We start from the raw sequence: 12066 nt of genomic DNA, 5'->3' as shown, positions 1-12066 counted from the left end.
GTTGTTTTTAGATGAAGAGGACCAAGATATAGATTGGTTGTGATCATTTCAAGGTGATTTATGCTTCTCGTTACCTTGTTTAAGCTTCTACGAATTGTAGCTCGATTATAAGGACTAGCACTTATAAGTTTTGAAAGGATTAGCATGCTGTTGTTATTACGTCTTTGCTGGGTGTCACAACCTAAATTCCATCTAGTCGTTTATGGAACCTAACCCAAACCACTAGGTATGTCAAATAACATTTAACACAACACAAATGAGAATAATAATAATCAATGAGTAAAAATAACTGAACTGCCAAAAGAAATCCCAAGGATTGGCAATACAAGCAATGAGCTACTAAGACTTTAGATTTACAAAGCTGGTATGAAACATAATTACAACATCAGCTTGAAATATACATAAACAGAACTCAAATCTAAAACTACCAAGAAAAAGTGGTAGCAATATCCGGACAATGGGAACATCTTCAATGCCAGCTTCCTTCATGTGCAGTAATATCAGCTCCAAGATCTGCATGCAAGGTGCAGAAGTATAGTATGAGTACAACCGACCCCATGTACTCGATAAGTAACAAACCTAACCTTAGGTTAAAAGCAGTGACGAGTTCAGAGAATGGTCAGAGTCTAATACCAATGGCCAATAACAAATCATAACAATATAGTGAAGACAGTAGAGGTATATAACTTAAGAGGTATAATGATCAGCTCGTTCAAAATTACGGGAAAGTAGACATGTTGTTCAAGTATAACAGTCAAAGTCCAAATCTTACCACTGAAAATTAACTAAAACATGAGTTTATCAAAATAACTGTGTTATTCCAATTTCCAAACATCAGAGAGTTTTCATTTACCAGTTAGCATGAGGAAACTACATCTCTATGCCTACAAGTCAAGCATACATGTCAAATTATTAAATGTCATATTATCGTCTAGCATGAGGAAAATACATATGTTTGCCTACATGTAAAATATACATGTCAAATAAATGATTCCACAGTGATATCATCAAGTACCCTCACTCTCAGCACACTCAAGATGCCGGGATCAATGCCCCCACTCCATCACACACACAAAAATCACTCAACAATGTGTGGGTGCCTAGTTGGAAAGCCCCTCCAGTGTGTGTGTGTGTGTATATATATATATATATATATATATATATATATATATATATATATATATATATATATATATATATATATATATATATATATATATATATATATGTGTGTGTGTGTGTGTGTGTGTGTGTGTGTGTGTTAGCTACTGGTATGTCAGACTTTGGAGAGGCGGATCCTGCTAAGCGCTAAGAATAAAGCCAATATGGCCTGCTGCGACGTGCAACCTGATCCAAATAACAATAAAGCCAATAAGGCTTGTTGTAGCGTACAATCCGATCCAAATATCAATAAAGCCAATAAGGCCTGTTGCGGCATGTAACTTGATACAAATATCACTCTCAAGGCACTAAGACCCACCTCAGTCATTAACCTCTCAAGTCTCAAGGGCTCACAAATCTCATATCACCCAGCCCAAATAGTACATCTTATAAAAGACCACAACAATGTGCAGTGTAACAACAAGTAAAGGACAGAAACTGAGATATGATATGCAAATAAAGAATCATGACTGAGTGCATAACTACAGTTAAGACATATAGCTCAAAACAATGGAAATAGCCTCATTAGGTCTCAACCGAAGTAATCACTTAACTTAAACATGATTTCTAACATGAATCATAGCTCAGAAATAATGAAACTAGGAGTGAAAACACGGATATAACAAGATTTGATAGCAAAACAAGTCCAATAATAGTATGAAAGTCAACTTGGATCATGATTACACTGGTTCACGATCACACGCCAGTGACCTCGCATATGCATCAGCCCAATATATCTCATATACATGGTTCCCAAGGATAATTATCCTCAAATCTAAGTTTAGATATGTTACTTACCACAAACAAGCCAAATCAAATATCGAGCAAGCCAAACAATACTCTAGAAATGCCATCTTGCGTGAATTAACCTCCGAATGACTCGAAACTAGCCAAAAGCAACGCAAAACATCAAGTAATGTTATAGGAAACAAATCCAAACGAAAAAGGTCAAATCTTTAATCAAATACTCAAAGTCAACCAAAAAGTCAATCTGGGCCCGCATCACAGAACTCAACAAAACTCACAAATTCTGATAACTCTTTCAAATACGAGTTCAACCATAAAAATTTCACTCAAATCTGACTCCAAATCAACGTTCAAATCTCAAATATTGTCTTTAAAAAAGTTAGACAAAACCCCCCAATTCCTCTTTTAAAATTCATTAATCAAATGCCAAATCGAAGATGGAATAATAGAATATAATCAAAATCGAGTAAAAATACTTACCCTAATCCATGTGGTAAAAATCCTCTCCAAGATCACTCAAAACCGAGCTCTAAATCTCAAGTTCCGATAAAAAGAACCAAAATCTCGGTTTATAAACTTCTCCCCAGCTCTTTCGCATCTGCGAACAATCGGCCGCTTCTGCGGCGTCACTTCTGCGAAAAATATCCCGCTTATGCGGAGTACACTAAAAGTTCGTCCTCTCGCACATGCGGATAAAGGCCCGCTTCTACAATAGCGCATGGGCAATCATCTTCCACTTCTTTGAAACTCCTACCTAGTCAGCATTTTCGCTTACGCGCCTTAACTTCTGCTTCAGCGATAACGCAGATGCGCCCCTTCCTTCACATTTTCGGACATATCTGACCTGCCCAAATGCGCTTAAGCGCCACTACTACGGTTTTTGCTGCTCCGCACCTACGCCCAAAGTTTCGCAGGTACGGTTGTTGTACCCTATTTTGTACATGTCAAAACAAGATTCAACTAGCGGTTTCCCAGTTGTTGATAAAAGAGAGTCGCCATCTAATATTTACAGGTATACAAGGGTGCTTGTGTTTCATTAGATCATTATTCTATTGCTTTGCTAAACGATGAGATTTATAATAAGGGTTCCTATTCTTCTAAGGGGACGGTGTTAGGCACCCCCTAAAATCTACCTGAGATAGCTCCTCGGACTTATGCTAGGTTTTTGGAAGTAAATGTCTATATTCTACTTAATTAGTGCTTAAGGTCTGAAACTATTATAAGTCTTTCTTTTAAATCTTACCACTTTTGAAAGAAAATTGTGCATGTACTTAAAAAAAGAGGTCATAGGTTTTACTAAATACTGTAATTTGTAAAAAGGATCTTTCAAATGTTCACATCTTCAAAGTTAAAAAAGACTTATGAATGTAGTTATGTTTTAAATATTTGTCTTTTGAAAAAAAAAGTGGCTTAGTGAGGTAACCATGTTATGGGTATACCTTTGAAGAATTGTTTTCATACCGAAGGTATGCCTTTTTTTTAAAGCTGAGCGAAGCTACTAGTTGCAGTTTATTAGCCGTGCTTGATTTTTATTTTTGTTGAAGACCAGTCTTGAAATGCCAGTTTAGTTATAATTCCTTTTTGAAGAACCTTATGAAAATGGTTAGCGACACTCAAGAGTCTTTTACTTATTAATGGTAAATGATCAAACTACTGCAATGAATATGGTAGATAAGCTCAGGTTCTTTCTTTATTTTACTTATGGCTTTGGTTTGCCTAGGTTCCTAAAATAATCAAAGCATAGCCTAAATATTTAACAATAGTGTTAGTATCAAATACATAAACAAATGAGTGAGCAACTAATTTTATCATCTAAAGGAAAGGAGAAAGAAAACTGTACTCGTTGAATTGGGCCAGCAAATGTTCAGGCCCAACATAATGTGCATGAATAGTGGACTAAACAGGAAATGCGACCACTCATAATCGGATGGTGGGATTTAGCTCCAGATGGGCTCGATGGGCCCAAGTCGAGTTCATGCATACAAAAGAGATGAAAACAATTAGTGAAATCCACATGAGGCCCCAACAGAATAAAATTAAAACATATAAATATGACTAAGATTGTAACAAAAAAAAAATCACAAGGCCCAACAAGACAAGACTGTAACAGACACTAATTACAATTAATGCCAATTTCTATTTGTATTAATCCTAGGAGGATTAATAAGATTTAATGACCAAGAGATTAGGATAAGGCCTCATTCATGGACAAGGTACCCTTGGAATCCCTGGCACTTTAGAGTTCACAAGGGTCTTAGGGACTCCGAGCAGTGCCTATGTCAGAGAATGGCATCTTAGCCACAAACTAGGTACCAACCCAAATACCCTTAATCACTCACACTCACTCTTCCTCAAAGGTTTAGTTAAAAATAATGTATTCACTTAATAATTAACATGAGAACAACAGCAGGTACAAAAGTTTCAAGTACACAAAGTTCAGAAGCTATGGAGAGCACTATCATGGTGCACAACCATGAACACCTTAGGAATTACACCATTAACTTTATAATTAGAACCTAGAAGGTGAAGGTCAATTACAGCAGATACTAACAATGTCCAGAGATACTCAGCATTCATTTATAACATGAATTAAAATATTTAAAGAAATTAATCACAGGTGCAGAACAAGGATATTTTCAGAGTAACCAACAGTAGACTATTCCAAGTTTAAAGATGCTGAGTTTAAGTGATCCTGGGGGTGTAGGAAGACATGCATACTAACTTCATTGGTTGTATTGGTAGGTCCAAACTTATAGGAATCCTTAATTAAGTTCACAACACTTTAACAACTATTTAGATTGTATTCATAACAATCCAAAGTTCCCACACACATGGTTGAATTCTCCCTACATCGAGTACTTATATTAACATTCTTGCTCAGACTCCCTTGAAGTGGTAACAAACAGTAGAAGTATCCCTACAGAATCAATTTTGATCTAATTTAAACTTAATAGCATGGTCTCTAACCTATCATGTCTCAACCAATGTCCAAAGTTACAGTTAAGCTTTCACAGCCAAGGATATCAACTAAGTATAGTACTACATTCCTTTAAACAAGACAAACAAAGATCAATGAGTTTCCTTAGGTCCACAAATGACAACAATTGTCTTACATTCCAGATTATATGTTGTTAAGATATTAAAATAGGTAGTTCAACTCCTTCTTCTATAGGATAGCACAGTTTTAAGTGAAGAGTGTAATAGCTTAAGCATGAGTCTTACTTGAATGGGAAAAGCAAACAGGAAGTTCATGAGCAAACAAAAGTATAAAAGCTAACCGAAGATACTCAAACATATGCACAATGATATTTCTAAATGGCTGCAAGGTTACAAATCATATCAAATGAGAAAATTGTCTAATAAACAAGTTAGTGAATTCATTACAGAAGTTCAAATCACAAGAATATGTGAGTTTTACATGCACAGGGTAGACATGGTTTCAATATCAGATCAGTTAAACAGGTAAGTTAGGTGTATGGCATGGATACTATAATGAGGGTCATTCAGTTGAATTAAAAGTGGTACAACATTACTAATCCAAGCATAGATATAGCAGGTATGACTCTCAACAAGATGTCAAGGAAACTTTGAGGACACAACATGAATTAGGCTAACAAACATAATAGTACTGCTGATAAACTCACGTAGAATTATCACAATCTCTTAGCTAATTGCAGAAGTTCAGTGGAACTTAGGTATTTTACTTTTAGGAAGCATTTATCCGGCAAAGTTTATTAAGTTGCTTAGCGCAGAATAACCACCTAACCTTGGAAAAGTCATAGATTATCAGAAAACAATTGGCTCAAATAATAAGGCTAACACATGAGAGCAAGACATGATAATTGACCACGAACTAATAAACAAAAGATAATCAACAGAAAAAGACATGATAAGCACAAAATAATACAAACAATTGAGAGAAAGGGAGGGTCAGTGTACACTGACCTTCTAAGGACTAGCAAACCAAACAAGAACCTTGTCTATCCATTTAGAAATCCAAGCTTAACCTCGAACAGTAAAGAAACTCAGAATCGGAGAAGAGAAAGTGAAAATCAGTGAGAAAGTTTAAAGCCTTTAATTCTCTTAGATGTTGTTCGTTTATTATGTTGGTGTTGTTAGGTGAGCCATTAAAGCTACTATTTATAGTGGCATTCAATGTCTTATGCTTTTAGCATATTTGAATTTAGTTAGTGGAAGATGACAATGGTCGAGATGATGATAGCAAAGTAGGTAAAATCACAGAATCAGAAGAGGGAAAAGGATTTACCTGAGAATAGGAAATGGTCGTTGAAGGTGAAGACCCATTGGACAAAGCTTGTTACTGCGTTTGACCTCTGGACATCGAATAATCATGATGAAGCCTGAGAATCCTTCATGCATACATCCTATTTGAAAGAAGATTAAGAGAGATCAGAAGACTTGAAGTTTCATCGTTGAGCCTAGGGTTTATGATTTGGGGTTTTTTAATTTTGTCGGTGGAAATGGAAAAGAAACTGGCGTGAATCACGGCTAGAAGGGACAAGATGAATGATTCGAGGTTGAATCAAGCAGCTTTGCACAAATTTGTGCAAAGATTCGGACTGGTAAGGTTTGATGGATTTGAGAGAAAAGATAGGAAAAGGGGAAAGTAGGGCGGCCTGTTTGGGTAAAATGAATTAGGATTTAGGTCTTGATAGGTTTAAAGTGAGTGAGCGAAGGGGAGCCGTTGGATCATTGTGATCAACGGCTCCGAAATTTCGGAGGTAAAATATTTTAGTAAGAAAAAAGGATGACCGTTGGATTTCCTTTAATCCAACGGCGGAGATAAATCGCTGGTGGATATTAAAATAAAAGGGGCAAATTTGGTTTAACCGTGGATCGTTAATTAGTTGAATCAATGGTCCAGATGAGGTGTGCTTCTTGTGTGAGTGGTATTGAGGAGCGACGTGGCATAATTCGATTCGTTTCCAAGGGTTGGGGAGGATCGCCAACATGGAATGAAGGGGTTGATTTTCGAATCAAGTCAGGTGGTTTTGGGTTGGTTTTGATTTAATAAATGGCCAAGTTGTGTATTAACAAGTATTTGCAATTATAGCCTTTTATGCTTTTAACCCTTTTAAAATTAACTTAATTAAACTTAATTAATATTTGTTAAATATAGTAAAAATATAACCAACAAATATGTTATAAATTGCTGCAATTAATTAATTATTCATTAAAATATTTTATTTACTCAAATTATGAAATTAATTTCGAATTATTTAAATGATAAGCGAATTTATTAAAAATCAAGGATTAATTTGTTGAACTAATTATAAAACTTGTGTATCAAAATATAGATGTTATTTTAATAGTTTCAAAATAGAAAGGGTAATATATTTTATAATTATTTAATATCAAATTATTAATTTGATGATATTAATCACTAATTTTCTATTATATTTATAAAAATAGGTGTTATTGATTAGAAAATATTTTTAACACATTTATTGAAAATTATTAAATTATAAATAATTTAATTTTAAAAGGGAGGGTTAAAATTGGTCATCAACAACTGGCCCTCTTTGACCGGAGACGATGAAAGAATTTTCGGGCAAAGATTTGAACCAAGACCAATTTTCGTCCTGACTTTAGGCATGTATTGCAAGAATGACATATAGATTTGGGGAGGATTATGAGTTGTAAGATCATAAAAGATTAGAGAATATTTAGGGAAAATTAGGGCCGAATTCTGGCTTTGAATCGCCTACATACCTCAGGGTTAACGAGGATCGGACCTTATGTAGTTTTGGAATGATGATTTGGAGGGGGGTGATGCTTGCAAGAGTTGCCCCAGTATCGTGTTATGACGATACTGCAAGATGAGAAGATCTTGGACCCCAGAATGACCTTACGGATTGCCGTTTAATTATGAGACTTGAAGATTTGATGATTTGGAGTTCTACTGATCGGATTGAGTTGGAGTTTTGATGATTTACCTGCTTATGAGTTTGTTATCCCTCATAGCGTTGTAGCTTGGTTTGCTGCTTAGAAGAAGTTCCAAGTCGCAATATTTGATCCTGCAAAAGAAAATACACACATACCCATATATTGTAATGCAGATGTGTTAAGATATGATGTGAATAATGAGGAAATGATTATGCTTGGTTGCCGGCTAGCCATTATTTGGGATCGGGGTGACGTGATATTTGAATTTGAAGTCTCCAAGCTCTGGAGCATTATTTGGGATGTCATGGATGGGCCTTTGAAGTTGACTTGATTATTAGTCAGGTTGTGTACCGTTCCGCAACTGTCGGAGCATTAAGTCTCCACGCGATGGGAGTAGTTGACTTGAAATGTAAGATATCTCAACACGATGTAGTACATGACTTTAAATGTAAAAGCCTGTAAGCTGCAAAAATAAAACGTCAAAACATTCAAGATAAAAGAAAGAAATAAAGGAGCATGCCCGAGAGATACGCTTGACTGCGAAACTATATTGCAGCCGTCGATCGACAAAATGTATGGCAGAATTGGATGGTCCATCCTTCGATTAGCGAAGTCAGTGATGAAATTTGCAACTATCTTCTTAGAATCTGCGATATGGTGGAGTGATAGTGTGATTTGTGCGAAGTGCTCTTGTTGGTGAAGCGAACAATTTGCTATATACAGGGCTCCGATTGGCGAAGCCAGTGGCTCGCTATGTACAAGGTGCTTTGATTGGTTGAGCAGACGGTCTTCTATTACAGGGCTTCGATCAGCGGGGCTAGCGGCTCGATATGTACAAGGTACTTCGATTGGTTGAGCAGACGGTTTACTATATAAAGGGTGCTCCGAATGGATAAAAGACTTGGCTCAAAAACACCTGCGAAGAACTCGAAGTTAGCCCTTAACCATATGAAACAAATGAATCAAATAATGAAGGAAAGATAAGGGCTCATGAGATGGTAGCAGGTTCTTCATTGCTCCTAGTGTGACCTAGCATTCTTTGATTCCTATTGGTTCTACGCTTAAAGAAAAATTCTCAGTAGGAGGGGGGTGGGGGTGTTAGTTTGTGTTGATTGCAGGCCTGTCCTTGCCCCAGATCTGGTGAATTATGCCACAAAGTTCGGTAGGTGGAATGATAGTTTTCTAGAAAAGATTTTCAAAATCGTTCATTTTTATGGCAAATGTCATCGTTCCAGATTATGACATGTTCGAAAGTTCCCTTTTACACGAATGTGGTTTGTAGATGATTTGCCCTGTTGATTAAGATTCCTCGAGATGCTCCTAATAACGTAGCTTCTTGCTGTCGTGATCTTGTCCTAATCTAATAAATGCATTACAAAGGCTTTCCTAGGGCTATGACCGAACCTTTTCAGGTTGCCTACGTATCCGAACAGAATTAGGTCTGAACATAGTTCGAGGATAATAAACTGATGAATGAATTATGATGATGACTAAGCTTGACTCATGCAATCTACATATCCAAATGGAATCAGGTCAAAACGCAGTTCGATCACAATAGATGAAAAATGATGAGAAATTAAAATGAAGTGGCTGAGTCTGACTCAAACTGACTATGTATCCAAATGGAATCTGGCCAAAACGTAGTTCAATTACAATAGATGACTGAATCCGATATGGATTGCCTACGTATTCCCGCCAAAGGAAATCAAGTCGTGGCGTAGTTCCGAATACATACAAAAATAATATTTGTATTTTCTACTACAAAAGGGAGAAGGGAGAGAGACCGGACCCTACATGGGTTGCCTACGTATCCCACCGTGGGAAGTTAGGTCGGGCGTATTTTTATTACAACTAAACCCTGATTCTACTGTCTTCAAATGTAGTATCTTTTGATTACGTCTGAGTTGATGGGCTTCGTGCTGACTATGCCATCCATTTATGCTAGGATCAATGCTCCTCCCAACAATACTCGATGGACCACATAAGGACCTTTCCAGTTACGTGCGAATTTTACTTTGTCCTCTTCTTGATGGGGGAATATCTTATTTAAAACCAGCCGCCTCGGAGTGACTTGCCGTGGTTTCACCTCTCTACTAAACACGTTGGACATCCTTTTTTGATACGGCTTACCATGACATACTGCATCCATTCTCTTTTCATCGATGAGCATGAGTTGCTCCTTCCTAACATGTATCCATTTCGTGTCGTCTACCTTGGTTTCATGAATGACTCATAAAGATGGTATCTCGACCTATGTGGGTATCACAACTTCTGTACCATATACCAACATATATGGCGTTTCCCCAGTGGACATTCTCATAGTGGTGCGGTAACCTAATAAAGCGAAGGATAGCTTCCCATGCAACTGCTTGTGATTTTCTACTATCTTCCGTAAGATCCTTTTGATGTTTTTGTTGGCTACTTTAACTGGTCCATTCATTTGCGTCATGTAGGCTGTGGAATTGCGGTGGACGATTATGAATTTCTCGCAAATCTCCCTCATGAGAATGCTATTGAGATTGGTTGCATTGTCAGTGATGATTGACTCTGGTATCCTAAATCGGCAGACTATGTTGTTACGAACGAATTCTGTCACCACCTTCTTCGTGACGGACTTGTATGTAGAAGCTTCGAACCATTTGGTGAAGTAGTCGATGTCTATAGGATAAAGCGATGTCTGTTTGATGCGGCGAGTTCTACAGGTCCAATCTCGTCCATGCCCCAGGCAGCGAACGACCAAGGAAACCTATTACGTTAATCTCATCAGGTGGAACCCTGATAAAATCCTTGTGAATCTAGCAATGGTGAAACTTTGCACGTAACAGATATTATCACTTTCCATGGTCATCCAAAAGTATCATGCTCTCAAAATCTTCTTGGCTAAAACGAAACCATTCATATGAGGTCCGCATGTTCCTGCATATATATCTTCCAGTAGTCTTGTTGCTTCAGCGACATCGGCACATCTTAACAGACCCAAGTCCGAGGTCCTCCTGTACAGGACTTTCCCAATAAGGAAAAAGTGATTTTCTAGTCTTCTTAGTGCTCGCTACTAACAAATGGCGGTATTCTCTAGGTATTCTCTTGCTTCGAGGAACCTCTCGATGTCGTAGTACCACGGTTTACCGACTAGCTCTTCATCTACATGGAAGCAGTATGTTTGTTGATCTCGAACCTCTATCTCGATGTGGTCAATGTAATTTTTGTCTGGATGCTGGATCATATATGACAAGGTTGCAAGAGCGTCGGCGAACTCATTCTGGATTCTGGAAATATGTATGAACTCAATCTTGGTGAACTTCTTACATAACTCATTTACGCAGTGCAAGTATAGAAGGATCTTGGCGTTCTTGGTGGTCCATTCACCTTGAACTTGGTGTACAAGCAAATCAGAATCTCCTATGACTAGAAGCACTTTGATGTCCATGTTGACTGCCATTATTAGCCCAAGGATGCATGCTTCATATTCTGTCATATTATTTGTGCAAGGGAACCTTATCTTGGCTTAAGCCGGGTAATGCTATCCTGACTTAGAAATTAGAACCGCCCCAATCCCTACACCTTTGAAATTTGCTGCTCCATCGAAAAATATTCTCCACCCCGGGTATGACTCTACAATATCCTCCCCTGCGAATAACACTTCTTCATGTGGGAAGTATGTAGTGAGTGGATTGTAATCCTTGTCCATTGGGTTCTCTGCGAGATAATTGGCCAATGCTTGTCCCTTGATAACTTTCGGCGTCACGTACACAATATCAAACTCACTAAGAAGAATTTTCCATTTGGCCAACTTTCCTGTAGGTATATGCGGACATGTAGTGCCTCAACCCTTGATAATCCTAGTCAAAGCACAGCAGGTCCGCTCTAACATGGTATACCTGGCTTCATAAAGTGTGAACTTCTTGGTCAGGTAATAGATAGCTTGATCCTTCCTTCCAAACTCGTTGTGTTGTCCTAATAGGCATCCAAATGCATTATCCAGAATGGACAAGTATAGTAATAGTTGTTTACCGGGTTCCGGAGGAACTAACACTTGTGGATTCGACAAATATTTCTTCATCCCGTCGAAAGCTTTCTGACATTCGTCCACCCACTTTATAGCAGCTTCCTTCTTCAACAACTTGAAAATGGGCTCACAGATTACCGTTGACTGGTCTATGAACCTGCTGATGTAATTTAATCAGCCGAGGAATCTAATTACATCCTTCTTGCTCTTGGGCGGTGGCAAGTCTTGAATGGCCTTGATCTTTG

The 12066-nt window shown here is 37.7% G+C and overlaps 1 protein-coding gene and 1 long non-coding RNA gene across 2 annotated transcripts; both read right to left on the bottom strand.

The window, feature by feature from the left end:
- Positions 1–341: 341 nt before the first annotated feature.
- LOC107799831 (uncharacterized) lies at positions 342–6034 on the bottom strand. Its single transcript, XR_001651226.2, has 3 exons — positions 3749–6034; positions 1960–2047; positions 342–513 (listed from the first exon to the last, which is right to left on the bottom strand). It is a non-coding gene; the product is annotated as an uncharacterized LOC107799831 (long non-coding RNA).
- A 4833-nt stretch (positions 6035–10867) lies between these two features.
- Positions 10868–11254, bottom strand: LOC142169606 (uncharacterized). The gene has a single exon (XM_075231493.1). The coding sequence runs from the start codon at positions 11252–11254 to the stop codon at positions 10868–10870; it is 387 nt and encodes a 128-aa protein (XP_075087594.1).
- Positions 11255–12066: the final 812 nt, after the last annotated feature.

Source organism: Nicotiana tabacum, chromosome 15, assembly GCF_000715075.1.
Source record: "Nicotiana tabacum cultivar K326 chromosome 15, ASM71507v2, whole genome shotgun sequence".
Classification (NCBI taxonomy): Eukaryota; Viridiplantae; Streptophyta; class Magnoliopsida; order Solanales; family Solanaceae; genus Nicotiana; species Nicotiana tabacum.
Note: the sequence above shows the minus strand (reverse complement) of the source record. Positions and strands in the feature narration are given on the sequence as shown.

What these genes read in the sequence shown, in the direction of transcription:
- LOC142169606 (XM_075231493.1), bottom strand. Translation starts at nt 11,254, where the DNA reads ATGGCAGTCAACATGGACATCAAAGTGCTTCTAGTCATAGGAGATTCT.